The sequence below is a fragment of the Gymnoscopelus braueri genome (assembly GCF_963280865.1).
Source record: "Gymnoscopelus braueri genome assembly, chromosome: 11".
NCBI classification, from domain to species: Eukaryota; Metazoa; Chordata; class Actinopteri; order Myctophiformes; family Myctophidae; genus Gymnoscopelus; species Gymnoscopelus braueri.
Genome location: NC_137613.1, coordinates 33,608,483 through 33,631,488, shown reverse-complemented (window position 1 = coordinate 33,631,488; position 23,006 = coordinate 33,608,483). Strand labels below are relative to the sequence as shown.

The 23,006-nt window shown below is 43.1% G+C and overlaps 1 protein-coding gene across 1 annotated transcript; it reads right to left on the bottom strand.

Annotated features, from left to right (window-relative positions):
- Positions 1-11,836: 11,836 nt before the first annotated feature.
- On the bottom strand, positions 11,837-14,695 carry LOC308095396 (nuclear pore complex protein Nup107-like). Its single transcript, XM_080442455.1, has one exon. It carries the CDS (start codon positions 14,673-14,675, stop codon positions 11,961-11,963), a length of 2,715 nt encoding a protein of 904 aa, XP_080298581.1. The 5' UTR covers positions 14,676-14,695; the 3' UTR covers positions 11,837-11,960.
- Positions 14,696-23,006: the final 8,311 nt, after the last annotated feature.

Here is a 23,006-nt window from a genome sequence, read left to right as displayed (position 1 = left end):
CGGCTCCCTCGCTAATCTGCCCTCGCCTTGGTAACGGCCGCTCTCTGTTTATCGACTCCGCTCCCTCCCTAGCAGGGCTCTGCAGTATTGGATTCCTTTTTCTAACTTTTTTTGGAAACGGATCAAATTTTGTCAGAGCGCCACCCCAAGCGCACTCTCCCCTAACTTAAAGCAAGTCCAGCAATCCAATATGAGCCAATACTGTGAATGTCAACCAACCCGGTAGGCATCAGTTTCCAATTTGCCATTGGCAGCACTTTTAGGAGGAATTTCTTTCTTATGTTTTTTTTTTCTTTCACCCCTCTCTCCATCCCTGTACCTGGCACTGTTTCCAATTTGAAATTCCCATTCATCATAATAACCAGCCCTGAGTGTCCATTTATCAAGACCTGAAGGCCAGCGCTTTACTGTAGTGTGTCGGGCCAAGGGGATTTACCTTCTAATGACTGTTATAAAAGCCTGTTGTAATGAGACAAATTAGACAACAGAGGAGAAGGGGGACTGGGGGTGCGGGCGGGGGAGACAAGATGGCCGCCACCCCCACCTCCTGACGCAGTGCTGCCGTTGTGTGACTCTCGTAAGCCTTGTAAACGGTGTACCTGACAAGTAATGTGCCGCGGAGTGTTTTTCTGCAATTGATTACAGCTCACATTCAGCGGGGGCCAATCTCCTGAGCAAATCAACTCTGCCGCAAGTAAAAAAAGAAAAACTATATAGAACAGTTCACAAATCAGCAAGTTTCGTATCTCTGCATCCATTTATTGAATCACAAATTGGTGTTTGGTCGATGTTTCTCCGAACTGTGTTCATATTGCAGTTGATTGGGTTACATGGACTGTGTGACTTGTCATCTAAAAAGTCTGTGGGTGCGTGTGTACTGTACATTCATATTCTAACCAATTAAGACCTGAAGCCGATTCTACAAATGTCTTCCAAATCCCAACAGTTTTCTGAAAAACGTATGTTTCTATATCAGTGGTTCTCAAACGTTTTCATGTCAAGGACCCCCAAAATGATATGTATTTGGCCGCCGACCCCCATCTCAAAATGTTTTGTTCCAGGGACCCCCAGAAGTAAAGAATAGAGTTAAAAATGTTCGCTTTAAACAGTATATATTCAAAGATTTGCACACATTTTCAAGATTTTTCAAAAATAGCAGATCTACAAGCTCATAGCGCGGCACTCGGTGCCGCGCTATGAGCTTGTATATCTGCTATTTTTGAATAGCCAAAGTGTAAAATAATGCTTTTTAGCTCAAATGAAAAAGTTACACAGATGCGTTCCAGGTCTTAAAGGGCTAAGCATGGTATATCTGAGGGGCTGAGGTACAGTCATAGCCTCTGCCAGAGGGCTCTGTGTAATGCATGTCTGTTTGAGCTGTGAGCCAATGTGAATTTGCCCAAAACGTGATTAATACAAGCCCCGGTACCCATGGAATGTTCTGCTTTGATGAATTAACAATTCAGGTGTGAATGTCCCCCATTTAATCATACTGAAAGATGAAACGCTGTGCTGGCGGGGCGGGGCGGGCCGCGTGAGTGTATCTGTGCCAATCTCTCTCCATCTATAAAAAGCGAGACGAGAAACAAGCAACGTCTCGGGAACCACTTTGGCTTGATAGAAACCCAGATGGAGCGGGTCAGAGAGAGAGAGAGAGAGAGAGAGAGAGAGAGAGGTAGCTAAAGCAGCGCTTGGAACTAGGAATGATCAAAGGGTTTGCGTCAACAGTTGTAAAGTGTGAATTGAACGGCTGGGTATGCTAGCTGATTGAATGATTAAGGTGCCCAATCTGCACCTCCACACACACACACACACACACACACACACACACACACACACACACACACACACACACACACACACACACACACACACACACACACACACACACACACACACACACACACACACACACACACACACACACACACACACATGCCGCAGTGGAAGAAGTACACAGACTAGTAAATGTAGCCACACCACAATGTACTGTAGAAATACTCTGTTGCAGGTAAAAGACCTCTATTCAAAGTTGAGTAAATGTACAAAAGTGTTACTATCAAACTATACTTACAATAGCAAGCACAAAAGTACTCATGATGCAGAAGGTATAAAATAGGGCTCAAGTGGTTAATGTATGTTTTGTAATAATGTAGGCTAAACTAGTAACTAAAGTTTTTCACAATAGTGGAGACAAAAGTACAATATTTGCCTCTAAGATGTAGAGGAGTAAAAATATAAAGTATAAAAAATGTCTCGGGTAAAGTGAATTTTACTTAACTACAGTACTTCAGCAAATGCACTCCGTTACTTTCCTTCATGTGCAAAAGCACTGTACAAAATGTAGCCGTGTGTCTCACTCAACCAGGTTTACAGCGGTGTGTGTGATTCATTGATATGCAAGAGAAACCAAGTGTTTTCAGTGCAATTCTTATTCTTGTGCCATAATAAGGGAAACTACTGTATGTAAGTTCATAAAACATATTGACAATGTTAATGAATACAGTATAATTGAACGTCCTGTTGCACTGATGCGAGCCCTGTATGTCAATGTACCTGGTTGGTTGTCTTCTGTCGATACGTTACCCTGCGGGCAGCATAACACTGAGGATTTTACTGTGGTGTGTATGCAGCAGGGAAATAAGTGGATTTCAATCAGTTCTATCTGTGTGTGTGTGTGTGTGTGTGTGTGTGTGTGTGTGTGTGTGTGTGTGTGTGTGTGTGTGTGTGTGTGTGTGTGTGTGTGTGTGTGTGTGTGTGTGTGTGTGTGTGTGTGCGCTCACGTACAGGCGCTCGTGCATGACACTGTGTGTGCATGTGTGTGTGTGTGTTTGACCTTCTCTAGTTGGCTTGTTACCTCACAACTGACATGATGGCACCATTATAAAGCGTGTTCTTGCTATTATGCAGGAATTTTGCTGCTGCAATGTTGTGCATGTGTCTGCAATGCATCCTCTTCCACATGCTTTTTTATCATTATGATTATGCTTATTATTATCAATAATTAAACAAGTACTGTATGCTTTGATTGGTTGTTGCATCAGCCACAAACACAGAAGAAGGCTCTTTATAGGAAGAGCATGTATTTTCACCATACGACTATTCATTAGCTCATTAGCACACATTTTTGACGCCATTGAATAATTGATTGCTGCTTATAACTGGCGACTGCTTGGGTCACGCCACTTCCTAGAACCCTGATGTGATTTTTAATGCGTTGTTGAATTATGCTCACATTGGGGCTCGGAGGGTATAAGGGTTGGGGAGAGCAAGTGGATGCCACGTCCCCTGATTAACTTGGTATGAAGACTCCTCTTCATGTCTAAAGTCTCCTCTTACTACTTCTCCAGAGTAAAGTCAACACGTTCTTTCATTAGTTGCCTCTCAGCCTCTTAACCTATTTAGACCGGGAGCGCGTCCGTGTGTCATTTTTAAATTTGTTTGGCTATTAAAAAATAGCAGATATACAAGCTAATAGCGCGGCACCGAGTGCCGCGCTATGAGCTTGTAGATCTGCTATTTTTGTTTTTAAATCGTGAACATTTGTGCAAATCTTTGAATATAGATATTTTAAAGCAAACTTTTTTAACTAAAATCTTTGCTTTAAATATATGTATTCAAAGATTTGCACCAATTTGCCACGATTTTTCAAAAGAAATAGCAGATCTACAAGCTCATAGCTTGGCACTCGGTGCCGCGCTATGAGCTTGTATATCTGCTATTTTTGAATAGCCAAAGTGTAAAATAATGGTTTAAGTGGTTACACAGATGCGTTCCCGGTTTAAACGGGTTAATCCTAATCTGACTGAGCGTGTACTGTAAAAGTGTACTCCCTCCAGACAACAAGAATGAGAGCTGCTTTGAATAAGGTAAGAGAGATGGTAGATATAAGACACACAATTGACCCAAAGCCAAAACAGCTTCTCTCTAACAAGCTACGCGTAACCTGTGGTTATGCATTTACAATGACTATTATGCCCCAGGAGTTAACATGCCTAGCATACACCCCCCAATTAGTTTACATGTGTCTGATCACAGCAGTAGTTGTGGCGCTCTGTGTGTGTGGATAAAAGAACTCGACTCGCATAAACTCATTATGGCCTAACCAAGCGTTGTGTGAAGGCGGTAGAACCCTCCCGGCTGGCGTATAGAACTTCTATAATAGGATCAAAATGTGTTGAAACTGGAGGCAGCTGTCAGTTATCGGTCCTTGGCAGTGGTGGAAAAAGTACTCGAACGTTTTACTTAAGTAAAAGTATCAATACTGCAATGTAGAAGTACTCCGTTACAAGTAAAAGTCCGGAATTAAAAAATTACTTGAGTAAAAGTACAAAAGTATCGGTATCTAAATATATTTAAAGTACCAAAAGTAAAAGTACAAAAATATTTGAAAATAGCAGATCTACAAGCTCACAACACGTTGTGATAGTTGATGTTCATATTAACCTTAGAAAGTATGAAGTTGTTTTTTAGTTATGTTGAGGTTAATTACGATTGTTTGTTGCTGGACCACACATGGACAAGTTACATCATCAACTTGTGACGGGCGTTGTCCCCCTTGAGTAAAAGATGAACTATTTCAAAAATATTTAAGGTGTTTTAAATGTAGATTTGTATAGAGGGAAATTATAATGTATTATAATGCTTATTAGCCAGGGATCCTTTTAAATGATTTCAGGCAGGTGTGTGCATGCAGTCACGTGATACACTGTTGGTTGCACTGCAAGGAAAAGGTTGCTATCATTGGTCTTTCCACACAGCTCCATTATATGATAATGAAGATTCCCAAATGGCTTTCTGTTTAAACTGTTTATCTGTGGCTCCAGCATGTGGGATTTTTTTTCTTACACCTACAACCCTCCAGGTTGGAATTAAAATGGCCGGCGTTTTTCCGTGACTGGTCGCTGTAGATACTCCTAATGCTAAGGCTATCTCTCCCCGCAAATGACAGGTATTTTTAGTGGTCCTTATCTCCGAAACATGCAGAGGCTTAAGTTATACACCAGCACGGATGGCTTGGCCTAGGATAATGCTGGCATGTACTTTAGATGGGGGGGGGGGGGATAGGAGTTGGTGGGGTCGGACAGATAGAATTACCGACTCCTTTAGTTAGATAGCTTTTAGCTGAGTCTATCTCGCAATTTCGCCCACAAACAGTTTCCACTAGCTGTTAAAAATGGGTTGGATGGGGTGATGGGAAATGGGGAGGGAGGGACAGACAGACAGAGGGGTGAGGTACGAGTGTCTGTGAAGAATGAAGGACTGTGAGTCCACGCTGCGCTCTGCCAAGTCAGCGGCCATATTATAGTTGCTGTTCATTAACCCGTTCAGTCCGGGAATGCGTCTGTGTCATTTTAGATTTGAGCTATGACCATTATTTTATACTTTGGGCTATTCAAAAATAGCAGATCTGCAAGCTCATAGCGCGGCACCGAGTGCCGCGCTACGAGCTTGCAGATCTGGTATTTTTGAAAAATCTTGAAAATGTGTGCAAATCTTTGAATATAGTTTTTGAAACAACATTTTTAACTCAAATCTTTGCTTCTGGAGGTCTCTGGAACAAAATGTTTAAAAATATATATTCAAAGATTTGCACACATTTTCAAGCTTTTTCAAAAATTGCAGATCTGCAAGCTCATAGCGCGGCTTGTATATCTGCTATTTTTTTTATAGCCAAAGACATCTAAAATGACAGAGAAATGCGTTCCCGGATTGGATGGGTTAATTCAAAGTTTGCAGCCGGGAGCTGTTGCTTTACAGTATAAACTTTGATTCCCAGCAGAATAGCTAGCAGGACCCACATGAGGCCGCACACAGATCCAAAGATGAAGTGTAAGCCAAGGGTGGTCTCAAGCACAGCATGTTTTAATGTAAAAAAAAAAAAAGGTTTCATAGTTGATGATAGTCATGAATAGTCTTTAATAAGGAAGAACCATCTTCCGCAGTGCATGCTTTAAATTAACTTAACAAAAGGTTACTGAACCACTCTTAAAATGTACAGTAGATCTATTTATTTGTATTAGCCTATTATTGATCATCAATGAATAAGCTGAATAAGCCTGTCCTCTAGTGACGACTTAAGACATGATGATAAAAAAGATATATACTATGTCTAAAATTTACCATTAGCAGATTCTGCAACAATCTGATCAAACAGTAAAATATGCCTGGACACCATATGTATAATGTGTAACTAATGCCTGCAAAGTACCGTGAGCAAAACCAGTAATCCACTGTAAGCCCACAAGACTTAATTATGAAAATATGATGTGCGCTAATGCTGGACAAGTGTGTTTGTATGTTTATGTGAGTATACTCGCAATGGGGCATGTTTACTATTGCAGCAGTCTCAGCTCTTGAGGCCATACACACAGTCTGTGTTATTAGCTTTAATATTAGATGATTAGAGGATCGCTTTCCTCGCATGCTGACTCCCGCAAGCACATGCTAATCACCTTTATTGATCTAATCGGTACCTTTTCATTCTTTGTTTAAGGGGCTTGAGGCAGTTATTACTGAGAACTCACCACTACTCAGCACCTCAACTTTGTTCTCCGTTTGGTCTAGTTTTTTTTTCCTACAGTCTGCTCCTCAGGTATAGTAGAGCCCATCAGGATCGATGCGCTGCGTGCAAACAACAAGGGGGCAGAAAGTTCAGTAGCTGAGCAGCTTAACAGCTCCACAAAGACCCGGGTGTGAGAGCTGGAAGGCAGGAGATCAATGGTGTAAAATGGAGGAGAATTAACAATGGTGCCAGAGCGAGGGGTGGACAGTCAGCCATTGACCTGGCATGTGTTAGAGGCGACAGGCCTGTCGCCCAGATAATGGCTAGTGCCAAAGAGGGGACGGTACTGACAAGAGACATACATGGACAAGGTGAAAGTACGATCCTGTCCCCTGCTACAGGGAAAATTTCACGTCCTGTTTCTGGCCTCAAAAGGATCTACAGTAGCTGTATTTAGTACACAATGAAGGCCATAGGCAGGATTTTATATGCCTAAAGGTGTGTTAGAAATACACACAAAATATCACTCGATGTTGTGTTGTGAACAGTGTTAATTTTGTTGACTAAGACTAAGACTAAAAGTTGATATTTAGTCAACTAAGACTAGACTAAGACTAAATAATTTCAGAAGACTAAAATGGGACTAAAACTAAATGGTGTGTTATTCAAAAGACTAAGATTGTCAAAATTAACACTGGTTGTGAAAAATTAAAAAGGCCATGTTTTCATCCATAGATGTGGTATTTAGTTTAAACACAAGACAAAAAAATAATTCAACTAGAAAAAGTGCTCCTCGGAGCACAAGTCTCCACCAGGTCAGGTAGGTTAGTGTGGGCCAGCAATGTTCGGAATTCGAAAATCAGGCTGGAATGTGTAAAATCGGACGGATCGGACGGATCCGTCTTGATCACTTGCCTAAAGAGAAAATATGTTCCAATTTGCGTGATGTTTGGACAACATTTGTAGGAGAAATATTTAAAAGATGTTGTGCAACAATTGGCCTCCTAGTGGCGCTATAATAGTGCAGTGTTGAAAGGGTGGCATTAGTTCCTCAACGTAGTGCGAATGTGCGTGCAAAGTTTCACCGCAATCGAACGCTGCATTCATGATTTGCGGCATTTTGTTCAAAACGGGCCAATCCTGCAAACTTTAGATGTCAATCTTAGCCAATCAGGATGGAATATGAAAAATCAAACAGAACCGTCTTGATCACATGACTATAGAGATCACGTGTACCGATTTGGGTGAAATTTGGATACAATCTGAAGGATTAATATCCCAAAATGGGTTTTACATAAGTCGGCCTCCAGGTGGCGCTATAAAAGGAGTGCACATACAAAGTTTTACAGAGATTGGTGCAATTATGGGTAAAAACACGAATCGGCCTGTTATAGCGCCACCATAAGGCCGATTTGAAACATTTAAAGTAGCATTTCTTCCTCAGCCTAGTGGGAATGTACGTTCAAAATGTCACAGAAATTGCATGCGGTGTTCATGATTTGAGGCATTTTGTTCAAAACGGAGCACTCCTGCAAACTTTGGAAGCCAATCTTAGCCAATCAGGATGGAATATGAAACATCTGAAAGACCCGTTTCGTTTAATGACTAAAGAGATACTGTGTACCGATTTGCGTGACGTTTGGCCAAAATCTGTAGGAGTACTGTCCAAAAATGTGTTTTGCAAAAATCGGCCTCCTGGTGGCGCTATAACAGGCCCATGTTAAAACTTTGGGGCAAAGGTTCTGAATTGGCATCCAGGTAGTGTGTGTGCACAGTTTCGCTGCGATCAAGCCAACGGTGCCGGAGATTAGCTGGTCACAGACGGACGGACACACACACACACACATGGACGGACGGACGGACGGACGGGGTGCAAAACATACTCTCTCGCCATGCCTTTCGGCCTGGCGGAGACAACAAATAGGTGATACATAGTGTGAATTTTTCCTGAGAAGACAAATAGGTTCAAAACCATACACATAATGAGGATTTACTTACATCGTTTTGTCAAGTAGGCATCCTCTAGCAAAGGGAAATTGAGTCAACCTAACGTTAAATCCACACCATGAATTAAAAAAATAATAATAATATTTAATATCATATTGTTTATGTCCCTCAAACGTTTTTCAAAAGGTTTGAGCCTAAATCAAGCCTCAGATATACTCATTCCAACTAACTTCTCTCTGGCTTATAAAGCACTTTCACCTGCAATACCACATTGTCCTGTTTGGCACGGGCACTATTGAGCCAGTTTGTATGCATGTTATCTCCTGGTTCTGTGTGGAAAAAGTAAAAAAGAAAAATAATTAAAATTAAATTACATTAAAAAAGATTCTTATTTTTTTGGGTTGGGACTGAAAAACGGGAGGTATTGTACCCTGACGTGACATCACGTCAGGGTGCAAATCAGTTTGGCCTGTTTTGAGACCAATTTACAGAAAACCCCAGATTTGCTGTGAAAGCCTGAGTGTTCAAACTGGGGTATTTTTGGGGATAGAAGAGAGGTCGGGGAGACCAAAAACACAAAAAAAATAAAAAAAAAGTTAAAATTCATGGTGTAGTCCCTTTAAGCAACTGCTATCAATGCAGGAACAAAATGCAGGAACAAAATGCAGGAACAAAATGCAGGATCGAATGCATTAGTGTCCATGGCCTGGAGGGACAATTGTTCAGTGGTGTAAAGTAACTAAGTGCATTTACACAAGTGCTGTACTTGAGTATTTCCAGTTTTCCGTACTTTTACTTCTACTCCACTACATCTCAGAAGCAAATATTGTACTTTTACTCCACTACAATTATTTGAAAACTTTAGTTACTAGTTACTTTGTAGATTATTATTATTATTACAAAACATACATTAGCCACTGCAGCCCTTTATACATTTGAAAATAGCCGATCTGCTATTTTCAAAGGATTTTAATACATTTCATACATTTGAGAACTTTATAATGAGTACTTTATACTTGTGGTACTTTAAGTACATTTTGATACCAATACTTTTATACTTTTACTCAAGTGAATGTTTAATTCCGGACTTTTACTTGTAACAGAGTACTTCTACATAAAACATCCGATTACTTTTTCCACCACTGCAATTGTTTCAGGATTGGCTAGCTCGTTGTTAGGCCAACCTGTATTCTGACCAATGGTGTAACTTCATCACTCACTATGTCAGTCAGTCAGTCAGTCAGTCAGTCACATTTATAGGGCTGGCCTCTCTGTTTCAGTCCAGCCAAAACCCCTTGCCTCTCTTTTGGCCAAAGTTTTTCCTGCTTGTTGCCTTTTTTTTCTCCACCCCTCACTTTTCTATTCCTCCATTAGATGAACATTGATGTTAATTAACACCTGATCTACCCTGTGTGCCTGGCACTGTGCCTCCATAGGAAATCAATGCTGTTGGGGGGATCGGAGGGGGTCCCTTTCCATCCACACTCATTATTGTTCCTCTGTGATTAAAAGGCCAGCGAAGCCTGGGACACAGTGATTCTTAAGTAACGGCACTAACTGTGGCCATCGTGGCTCCAATTACATCAAGGCAATGACTGACACTTACAAATGATGGACTGGCCGATCTTAGCAAAAAAATAAGGGAGAAATGTATGAGAGAAAGAGAAGAGGGAAGGAAAGAAGAGGGGATCATTCATCGGCCATGGTAAGGCTCACCCATCATCTCTCTTGCCTTACATTACCGATCACGGATTGAAGGATGATGACAAGTTGGCCAATTTCCCAACCCCCCTCCCAGTGGATGCCCTTGAAAGTGACAAATGGCAGGGTTAATTGCATCGGGGTCACGGCCATTTAGAGGGAATGAGCTGCTTTATTTGGAGGGAAAATCCATAAGCGGAGTTCATTCCCACTGTGCGCACCGTCTCCAGCAGGATTCCATGAGGGATGGCCACAGTCCCAGGGGGAAGTGTTCCCAACTATCCCTGAGCAGAGATGTACAGTGGATGCGTCAGGTGACAGTGATTAAAAGCAGCCAAGCCCTGGATATCAAGAGGGTTTTCCTCATTCCAGGGCCACGGCAATAGTCCCCCTAGTCAATTGCATGACAGGGCAAGATGTATTCTCTTTTTCTTTCCAAACTATCTACCCCTGGGATCAATTGCACTTCATTTCTTGTCTGATGGATGGGAGAGGGTACAACTCCACTTAATACCGGAAACAGTAAGTTTCCCTGCAGCTGGCCAGCTGTGTTTCTTTCTTTTTTTTATCAACCTTTTTTATTCCACAAAGAACAAAGTAAAGTAACTAACTATATGTACTCAAGTACTGTACTTAAGTACAATTTTGAGGATTTTTTTTACGTCACTGGAGTATTTCCAATTTGCTGTACTTTTACTTCTACTACACTACATCTCAGAGGCTAATATTATACTTTTACTATTATACTTATACTTTTACTAGTTACTAGTTACTTACTTTTGATTATCATTACAAAACATACATTAACCACTTCAGCCCTATATACATTTTGGCCATTTGAAAATAGGCGATCTACAAGCTCACATTGCATTGTGAGCTCAAAACTTGTGAATGGGACATTCTGCACAATGAGTACTTTCTACTTTTGGTACTTAAAGTACATTTTGATACCAATACATTTGTACTTTTACTCATGTCAATTTTGAATTCCGGACTTTTACTTGTAACAGAGTATTTCTACATTGCAGTATTGATACTTTTACTTAAGCAAAACATTGTAGTACTTTTACCACCAATAACCACAACACCTTTTTACAAATGCTGTATTCACAAATATGTAAAGCTGCAATTTGGACCTTATTTATACAAAGCTAGTTTAACCAATCTATATGGTAGAGTATGTTAATGCAGCATCACTGCCACATCTGCAGTGGTGTCTGCAGTCCAAATTGCCCTTATGTAGGCTACATAGAATACGTGCACACAGAGAAGAATTGCAGCTCGTTTGGCTCGTTAACGCACATGCTTTGGCAGAGGTTTAGGTCATAGCTACTGTTGTAGGCCAATGAGCAGAGATTTTCTGGGCAAGCAAAGGGGTGGTCTGTGTGTCTGAACTGCAGCCAGTTCTCAACAACCCTTTCTGCCACGCTGAGATTAGGGGAGAAGAGGAGACCCTTATAGCACTGACTCCCTGTGGCATGACTGGTTGGCTGGAGGGAGGGATAGATGGAAGTATGTGGGAGGCTGGGAGGTACTGTACATGTGTACATGGGAACACGTGCAGTGTGTGTGCGTGTGCGTGTGCGCGCGCGCGTGCGCGCGCGCGCGCGTGTGTGTGTGTGGAACTTCAAACGTCAAAATAGCCAACTCCAGCAGAGTATAAACAGAAACCTCTTATTTTTTTAAATAATTCAATACAAAATACGTGTGGAAAAATGATGCATAGCATAAATCCAATAGCTCAGTCAGCCAACACAAACAAAATGAACAAAACAACACTGTTACTCCATATTTTACTGTGCATGTGTTATGGTTGTAACTGGTATCCCAGTGCGTCCAGTCCACTGCCCAACAGCAGCAGAGATGAATCTCTGAACCTCTGAAGGAACCGACTCAGTTCCTCTTTAGAAAACACCTCATAGAGTCGGTGCTGGTCGGAGGCGATGACGTCAGCGAGGCGCAGCGCCTCCTGGTGTTGGTTGGAACGCTGCAGGACGTTCAGCAACAACACACTCAGTCTAGGGAGACACAGGGAGCGCAGCGTCGCCATCTGGTCGCAGCGCACAACGTCCTCCAACGCATCCTGTCTGCTGTCGACCATCCATCCTCCATCAACAAACAGCAGAACGTTGTAGATTCTTTCTTTAACGTCGACAGTCAGAGCTTCAACGCCCGCCTCCCACCTGGCATATTCACTCTGGTATTCTTTCTCTCTCATCTCATTGGCTACTCTCTCGGTGAACTTGGCCTGGGGGGCGGAGTCTGGCTTCTGAGGGGCGGAGTTACTGCGGCTGAACCAATCATTAAACGCCTCATGGGCTTCCAGGTACGCTCTGATGCACAGATGCTCTCTGACGGCGTTCTCGTCCTCGGCAGGAAGAGGCGTGTCCTGGCTAAGACCCTCCCACTGACGATAAATCTCCCTCATAGAATCTTCTGGAAGCTTGGAAAACACTGCCTTCACCGCATCCAGTTTCTGAACAGCTAAGAACTTCCTCATGATGGCATTGGACTGTTTGAGAGCTTCTGCTCGGTGGGCGGGGTCAAAGAGCAGCCAATCAATGACGTCAACCTTCTTCTGGTCCTCCTCTGTACTCGCAGTATCCAGGGTGTTTGTGTGGTGGGTGAACTCGGTGTTGTCTCTGTCTCTAACTGTCTCCACCACCAGCTTAGTGATGGCTGCTACATCTAGACCAGAATCATTCGCCAGATGCAGACACCTCTTCCTCTGTTCCGATTGGCTGATAGTCTCCAGGAAGTTGGCATACTGTACAGTCGCTGTGTCAACAGGAAGTTGGCTGACATAGCTGGCGATGAGTTCCCACTGATCCTCTTTGACCAACACGCTGATGTAAGCCTTTAGTATGTCCACAAATATGTCCTCTTTTAGTGCCATGCCCAGAGAGCGATAGAACAACACCAGGTGAGTCATGAAGCGCAGCAGGTGAGATGGGAGGGGCTTGGAACCTGTCAGCCAAACAGCCAAGTCCTCCAGAAGACCGTCCAGGTCTCCTAGTATGACAGCCTTCTGGATCACATGATAATGTTCTCTGGTCTCCTCCAACACCCTCTTAGACTCTGTTGCTTGGAGATCTTCAAACACTTTCTCCATTGTCCAGTTGGCTTCCAGATACTCTCGTGGCAGTGTTTCAACTTCCTGGTGAGCCATGCCTGATGACATCACTTCCTGTTCCACCAGCGAGTCGACCATCACTTTGAAGTACGCCCAAACACAATCCTCCCATGACTCGCACACTGGCAACAACGGCTTGATGTTTCCACTGAGTACAGCATAGATTGCTCTCTCATATCTGTTGAACTGCTCCTCTTCAGCCATTCTCCAACAACAGGTTTTCCAGATCCCTCGATTAGGGTTTCCTTCAACAGGCAGCAGCTCCACAGAGTCTGAGGTGATGTTGGGGTCATGGTAAAGCTTCCATCCCTCCAGAGTCGCTGCTCTCCAGGCCTGACCACAACGTTTACACAGCCTCTGAGCCTGTTCAATCATTCCAGCTCTGATGAGGGTGAACAGGTTCTTGAGGAGTCTGTTGTCGTCTTCTATGTCCAGGTCCACCAGAGGGCGCTTCTGTCTCACTGGAGCATCTGGGTCCAGTTCAGTCACCAGGGCAGCAGTGACTCCAGCACTTCCAGCTCTTCTCATCTTCAAAGCATGGAGGGTGTTCTCCCAGTAGACGTTCTTGGCGTAGTATTCAATGTTGTCCGCAAAGTCTCCAATCTGATCTCTGGCGATGCTCTCCAACCAATCAACAACCAGCTGGCTCTGTCTGACGACTGAATCACGTAGGAACAGCTGATCCACAACTAACTTTTCACTCTCACAGGGAATAGACAGGTCCATCATGACATCATCTCCTGTGTCAGTGTCAACACGATCCCTGTACAGTGAGTTGATCAGTCTCCATGTGTTGCGTTCCTGCTGTAGAATCCATCTAACTCCAGCTGTCTTACTGAGCTGACCTGATCTCAGAACCACATGCTCCAGAGTAGCTACCTTGTCCTGGCAGAGATCCTGGTAGTCCTCCAACAGATCACACACTGCAGAAGATGAAAACTTCGCGAGGGAAGCAAGGAACTCTGGGAAAAGACTAGCTGCAGTGGACTCTCCTGGGTCGTCTTCCTTCAGAAGTTTGCCGACATCATCAGTGAAGCTGGCATCAAACAATCCAGATAGGGGGGAGGGGTAAAGACTTGTTGTCCAATCACTTTCATCTAGGAGCATGCTAGCTCCTGGTGTTTTAATGAATTTGGGAGTTCTGCCTCCTGTTGCTATGATGGACGACCCGTCTGGATTCCTATTCCTGGGGGTGACAGCTTGTCTGAACAGAGATCCTGGAGTGTTTCTCAGGGTTAGGGTCCGGGCTGGTGTTACCGTGGATAACCCTGGGCTATGTTGGTCCGGCGATGGGAATGCAACTTTTTTGTAGCTGCGTCTGCGAGCTGCTCTTGTGACGTCTGTGTCCCTGGCCACCGGAGACAGCAACACATCTTCTCCCCAGTCCATGTTTGTTGGCACGTAGTCTGTCCGTAATGTTCCTCGCTGCTCGCTCGCGCCGACAGGATTTCAGCCTGACATGCCAACATATGGGCATATCGTTGTCAGAGTGACTTGGCCGTGGTCCTGCCTATGTATGGGCGTATCAGGTTTGTTTATAGTGATGTCAGAATGACGTATATGGCCGTGGTCTGCCCGTCGGCCGACCGGCCCTCCCATTAGCCAATTTTAATATTGTATGCACCTTATATATTGGACTTTGTATACTGCATTTGATTTCACTCACCTTCCTGTTATTTACTTGTTAGTTACTTTCTTCTGTATGCTTTCTTTCTCTATTAAGTATTTGCAGTCCATAAAAAAGTGGATAATATTACTCCAGTTCTCAGATCTTAATACTGGCTCCCTGTCTGTCAAATGCTTGCTTTCAAGATACTAGTGTTGGTTTATAAAGCCCTGAATGGTTTAAGGCCAAAATACATGTTTTGATCTTGTGCTAAATCATGAATGATCCAGATTTCTCAGGTCATCTGGGGCATGTCTGCTTTCTGAACACAGTCAAAACTAAATGTGGAGAAGCAGCTTTTAAGAGTTGTTATGCACCACCTATCTGGAACAAACTACCAGAAAAATGCAGATCTCTTTTAACAGTTCTTTTAAGTCAAAGGTGAAGACTTTTCTGTTTGCCGCTGCCTTTCATTGAGGTATTTGATTCATTTATTGTGCTGCACTGTAAGTTTATCCTCATATTATTGTTTTATTTGAGCTTATTCCTATTTCCTATTCTCTTATCTGAATTGCATTCAAATGACCTTTTATAATGCGTTTCTTTTGCACTTTATCCTATTGCCCTTAATGTTTTATATTAAGCACTATGAATTGCCTTTTCGTCTTTTATAACTTATTTCAACTTATCTTGACACCGCTTGAATCTTATTTCACATTAGTCTTCTAAATGGGGTTCTTTGGGCTGCGACAAACAATGTGTTCTTAGGTGTGAGAATGCCAGAACCAGTTTTTTGTTACAGTATGTCACAGTTACATGATAGTGCCATAGGAGGTGCAGGCATGGAACATTCTGCCCAGATCCTTACCCTAACATTAATCACACCCACCCATGCCACAACTTAATTATACTAACAGTGTCTCACCTTAACTAAAGTAAAGCACAGCTGTGCCTATACTGACCTAAAATTAATGAATGAAACCACACATGGTGTTCATAGTCTGTTTGGTCGGGGGCTCTTCTCAGATCCACATAACCACTCATTTGTCTGTCAGACCCAGGGCCCTTTTTTGACGACGCAACTTAACGCCTGGCACTAGTTCTTAACTTGCGGCGTGGGGGTGTGTCTCAGCGCTATTTTGAGGATGCTAAAATGTGCGCAAGCTCAAGATTCAAGAAGTTGTATTTGTCACTGACTTGATACAGGTAGAAGCAGCGAAATGTTGTTGGGACTTACATACATACATTTAACGAAAATATATTAAAGCAAGAAAAAAAAATAGAGTCAGCACACCGCACTGTGGTATCTAAACAATGTAGAGTGCCAAGTAGTTGCGCGTGGGGAAGATATCGTAGCACTGGAGCAATCAGTTGTAGCGGCTATGCTGGCCACGGAAGATAGTGTCACTCCTTAACCACATGAACCCTAGCGTCCCTATACTAGGCATGTCATAATAGGAAAAAAGGTAGGATACGCACATCCCCACAGTTCTTTAAACACGGTGCTGGACCCAAAAATAATCATGTGAAGAAGGGGGAAATGTCCGCACACGATATACTGCTCTCCCGTCTTTTTTATTTAACCAACAATCTTGAACAACGTTTACGCCCGTGTAGCAGGGCTTCATAAGGTTCATAATAGGCAAACATTTATCAAACAGACAATCTACAAGCTCACAGTGTGTGACGCACCCTTCCAGGGAACACAAATATACTGATACAAATGGCGTCAAATCAAGGGTAAGGTGCTGCAAATGGGCCTGCCATTTACCTCTTCACTCCACAGAGAACCATTTATGTCTGGCCAGCAGTGGTGTTGACGAGGCTCTCTAATCCCCAGCAATTATAGGAACAGCACCTGCGAAACAGACAGGAAATGGAACACAGCAGTCGGTAGCAGGGAAAAGGAACGCACATAATAGCAGTCTCTTTCCCCTGCCGCTCGCTCTTCTGCGCTATAATGTAAACACAATGCCATGTAAATATACTCAGTGGTGGAAAACGTACTCAAATTCTTTACTCAAGTAAAAGTACCAATACTGCAATATAAAAATACTGTGTTACAAGTAAAAGTCCAGAATTCAAAAAGTACAAAAGTATTGGCATCAAAATGTACTTAAAGTACCAAAAGTAAAAGTACAACATATTTGAAAATAGTAGATCTACAAGCTCACAACGCGTCGCGATGCGACGCGTTGTGAGCTTGTAAATCGGCTATTTTCAAATAGCCTATGTATAAAATAGGGTTAAAGTGGTTAATGTATGTTTCATTATATCATAATTTATATCTGAAAAGTAACTAGTTTTCAAATAATTGTAGTGGAGTAAAAGTACAATATTTGCCTCTGAGATGTAGTGGAGTAGAAGTAAAAGTATTGGAAATTAGAAATACTCAAGTAAAGTACAAATACCTCAAAATTGTACTTAAGTACAGTACGTAAGTAAATGTACTTAGTTACTTTCCACCACTGAATATACTGCAAGACAAAACATACAACTGCAATACAGTTACACCGTTTGAGCAAGCGGAAAAATGGCCTCCCGGGCATTGCTGCAGCGTGTCAAAAGCCTCTCCTTTCAAGCACAGAGTCGGCGGTCCCAGCCAAAAACCTTGTCCCGCAGTGCTTACTGTGTTTGGTCAATATGCTCACACAGTCCCCCGGGCCAGTTGGGAGGCCTGTGTGTTTGACAACCACAGGACACTAATCCTCCGCTCAGAATCACTCCCAAAGGGGAGAACAACACAGTCAGGTGGAAGGCATATTCAACCTAAGCTGCTACTTTGGACACGTGGCTAAAGTCACACCGAAGCACATGTGGATGTGAGCGTGCACAGATGCACATACAGTACAAACTCACAACACATGTAACACCCCCCCCCCCCCCCACACACAGCCTGCATTTCATTAATGTCAACTTTATGTATGATATTTTGTCCGGTTTATGTATGATGTTGGCAGAAACAAATGTGAGTCTCACACACACACACACACACACACACACACACACACACACACACACACACACACACACACACACACACACACACACACACACACACACACACACACACACACACACACACACACACACACACACACACACACACACACACACACACACAGTATTCCATTGCTGTCAACGTGGCTTGCAAGGCCAAGAGTACACATGAGGTGATGCATGAGGACTTGTTGAATTTATGAAAAAGCAAACAAATTAAAACAAGAGCTTTCATATTGAGCCTTTAGCGTTTCAGAGAGGTCAACATGTCACATAATGATGAACGTGTTTTTGCTCACACTCTTCTTTTGCACTTTACTGTAGCTGTATTCAAGGCCTTTTTTACTAAGCAGAGCACAGTTGAAGGACCATAATGGTGGTCGGTCATGTTTATACCAGTGGTTCTCAAACATTTTCATGTCCTGTCAAGGACCCCCAAAATGTATACTGTATGCATTTGGCCGCCGGACGTTCTACAAGCGCACGCTGTGTGCTTGTAGAAGTATAAAGTACAGAGTGTTATTAAAGTGGTTAAACTAATTAGCTGGGATACCCCTGGAACCCCCTTACACTTCCTGGACCCCAGTTTGAGAACCACTGGTTTAGACACTAAATACTGACACAATGTAATATTTGACATTACTGCCATGCCAACATTTTTCAAAGCATGCTGTTGTTTGTTTGACTTTGAAGAAAGCCACTGGATTACATTACTTTCAGTACAGCATTGCCCCTCCACATATCTGGCGAGTATAGTATTATTTACTCAAAGGATGCTTCAAAAGGTCAAAGACTCTTCCCATCTACCAATCAATGCAGACATCTACAACCCACCCTGCCCTCCATCTAGAACAGTGGTTTTCAACCTTTTTCGCATCAAGGACCCCCAAATGGACAAATATTAGCCCACGGACCCCCATTTGACCCCCTATGCCAGGGACTCAACCATTTTGATTTGTCGGGGGTCCCAATCTACACTGTATCATCAGTATTAGTGTTCATTTAACTCTGAGAGTGTACAAATGGAACCAAATGGACCCGTTGGGGTCCATTTGGTTCCATTTGTACACTCTCAGAGTTGCAAACACATAAGGATCAATTTGGTTCCTAACTATTAATTTGGCTGGGGACCCCCTGGAACCCCCTCAAGGACCACTGGTGGTCCCCGGACCGCTGGTTGAGAACCACTGATCTAGAAGACCAATTTGGAAGAACACCCCACCAGCTGACTTCGCCATCTAATCAGCTTGGGAAACGGAATGGGAGTCGAAGGAGGTCCCAAGAGGTGTCATACCCCAACCGACAGGTCCCTGGCACCAACCTCCCAAGGAGACAGTGGTCTACTCTACGCTCAATAGATTCAGGACTGGACATGGCCCCTGCTTGGCCAGCCTTCACAAATGGGACAGTAGCCCAAGCCCACTGTGTGCTTGTGGAGAGGAGCAAACAATGGAGCACATCATTGAAGTTTGTCCTCTCCAAAGACTGAAAGGAGGATTAGTCCACCCCATTCGGATGCTATCAATGCATTGAATGGACCATTATCACCTTTTACAACTCCGCCTCCGAGTAGGTCAGTAGCTCCTAATTACGCCCAATGAATGGTCTGACAAATCGTGGGTAGGTCAGTATATCGCCTACTCGTCGCCTACTCGCCCATTCAATGGTCTGATAAAACGTGATAATCTCCCATTCAATGCATTGATAGCATTCGAAGCCGGTGATTAGTCACCCTCCATACAGCAGACCAAGAGGCATACTGCTCTTTTTCCTTGTTACCCCTGTCTACCTCCTAAACAGTACTGGGACGACTTTCTCACTTTTAAACCCCATAAGGAATCACTTATTTCTAAAATATATGACAAACTATATGACCTTTGATGCTCACCCTGTAGTTAAGGCCCGAACAGCTTGGGAAGAGGAGCTGGGAGCACACCTAACAGACTTTGGAGATCAGTGGTGGGATGAAGCAGTACACAAAATAAGATCAAGTACACCGTGCGCAAGGCTAGAACTTATACAGTAAATACAGTTTAAGGTATTACACAGAGTTCACTTTTCCAAAACTAGACTATCCAAACTTTTCCCATCCATAGTAGACCAATGTGAAAGATGCCACTCCTCACCATGTAACCTGAGTCATATGTTTTATTTCTGCTCCAAACTTAATACATTTTGGAGTGACTATTTTAATACCTTGTCCAAGGTTCTGGGTCTCGAAATACAGATGAATCCCCTAATATTTGGGTGGTGGTATTCGGATCAACTCCACACAATCAGACATATTAGCTTTTACATCCTTATTGGCGAGACGTTGTATTCTATTTTTATTAAAGTCTTTTAAAGCTCCATCCACCTCCATGTGGCTCAGGGATGTAATGTCCTAAATATCATCAGTTATTTTTTGTCAAAGTTACTTCATCATTGCATTCTTTTAATGCATTTTGGAGTGCAGATTGCTTTCAGTTCAATTACATTTTATTATATTATTATAATTTTATTATAGTGCCAAATCACAACCAGTTGTTCCAAGACGACAACATAGTTATACCAAAAATAGCTTCTGAAAAAAACCATATAAACCACTCAATGATCTTTAGCAAACATTGACTACATTTTCAGTAACATTTCTATGACTATGGAGAAATTTGGTCAGAGCTGTGAATAGACAATTCTAATGATTACAGCCCATTGAATTAAAGGCCTTTTACATTTTTCAAACCTACTGTACCTTGAGTGCCTGGACCTGGATTATTTATGGCATTGCTTTTTGGTCATGACTCTTCCTCTCTCTTTGAGTAGTATTCCTTTCCATTAGCACCGGTGGCTTGAGAGACACCAGTAGAGGTCCTGTAGGGCTGGGCGATTAGAACAACATCAAATATCACAATATTTTTGGCTATAATACCTGAATATCGATATTGTGACGATAATATAAAATTTGTCTTAACATTTTCAAAAACTGTTACAGATGAAACACGAAAATACAATACTTAAGTCATATCACAATATTTCTGGAGTTCGGACATCCAGTTGTCCAGAACCGCCGATCCAACCAATATGCTCATATATGGGTATTCCAATATGGGCATATACTGATGACATCAGGGATCTCCATATATGGGCATAAAAGGGACAAGGACTGACAGACACAGAGATATCCATATATAGGCATACAAGGGACACAGGGAGACAGACAGAAACAGACATCTCCATACTGTATATGGGCATAAAAGGGTGACAGGCATGCAGTCACAGACGGGTACAACAGGTACTCTGACAAAGCCCCCAACACGATGACTCAGACATATTGGTCGCATCGGTGGTGCGACCTAGATGTGAGGGCCGAACTCTAGATAATGAGAGATAAAGATTTATAAAGAGATGCAACACATAAACTTTGTTATATATTTTTTATTTTGTCTCTACAATGTGAAAAGAGTATACAGTCCCTCTCCTAACCCTCACATTTCTACTCTCTCCCCGTCACGCTCGGCTAGTTCTCACTAACGCTGATTGATCAACCCTGGCTAGGCTCCGCACTCACCATCCTTTGCTAAGTGATACAATAAGTGTTAACCTCTTCCGCCGTATATGTTTTGTCCTATCTACTGTATAGACAGAAAATAACTGATCTACAAGCTCACAAAGCATCACAGTGTGGCACACTATTTTCGCAGGTGTTCCTAGCAGGTTAAGTGGTGAACCTGGTGCTCATTGACTCAGCGGTGTCCAGACAGATTGATCACATCCCAGTTTGTCTGCGTCTCACTGCACGTCCCCACACGGTTTGGTCAAAGGCATGTCAACATTCCCGGGACTCGAAGGCCGTGTCAACCTGAATAACACCCCATCAAGGGCAGCGCATGTGTGGGGGAGGTGGGGGAAGATAGTGGGTGAGTAAAGGCCTCGAACAACATACAGGGCAGTGACTGAATAGTCCCCTTGTAATTATTAGACCTTGTGTGTGTGTGTGTGTGTGTGTGTGTGTGTGTGTGTGTGTGTGTGTGTGTGTGTGTGTGTGTGTGTGTGTGTGTGTGTGTGGGAGGATGGGGTGTTGTTAGGAAAGGTGGGGGCAGCCATAGACGCTGAGCAGCTTAAGTTTAATTGCTTGTGGTGGCAGTCAGAGTCAATATGCTGGTCAATGGTCCGTGCGGGACGCAGGTTCATTTCCCCATAATTACTCTACATGTGCCTGGCCAATGCATAAGTCTGTCGTCATTAAAATAATAAGAATGACTTGGAGGGGATGGGGGGAGGGGGTGGGGGATAAAGAGTGGAGGTACAGATTGAAAATAATTGAAGGAATCAATATTATGGACAAGGGGTGGAGATGGCTTGCTATATGGCTAAGGTACAGAAATCGTTTGATTTGGAGGATGTATGGTATTGGTATATGATCAATGTTGACAGAAGCACGTAGGAGATCGCACGCACGCGCACGCACGCACGCACGCACACGCACACACACACACACACACACACACGCACGCACGCACGCACGCACGCACGCACGCACGCACGCACACACACACACACACACGCGCGCACACACACACACGCAGGCATAGTTGAACACACATTATATAGGCCTACATGTCTGTATACTCCAGGTGGAAATAAATTAGGACATTATCCATAATACACACTAGAAAATGCTGGGTTAAAATCAATCCAGTTTGAGTACATCTATATGTGCAGTAAAGTGCTAGATGAAATATGGACAAATCCCAGCAGTAGGTGGATAAAACCCAGGAAACATGTTGGGTTGATGGTCTTTGACCCAACAGATGTGTAGTTTTAACTGCTTTGCAACCAATTTAGCCCAACATGCTCGGGTTGATTGAGTATAGTAATATAGTGCCGGAAGGCATTTTTCCACGTGGTGTAGGTAGAGTTGCATCCAAAGCCACTATTATATGCATTGCACACCTATGACTTTCCTTGAGTCTGTCCTTACAGGTAAGTATAATGTGAACCTTGCATATTAATGTGTTTGTGTGGCCTTGCGCACACCTGTGTCCATGCAACAGACTCTGTGTCCTCTATCCTGTAGCGTGTGTTCTACAGTAGTTTTGAAAAATTGTTGGCCTCTGCCAGCTGCCCACAGCCCT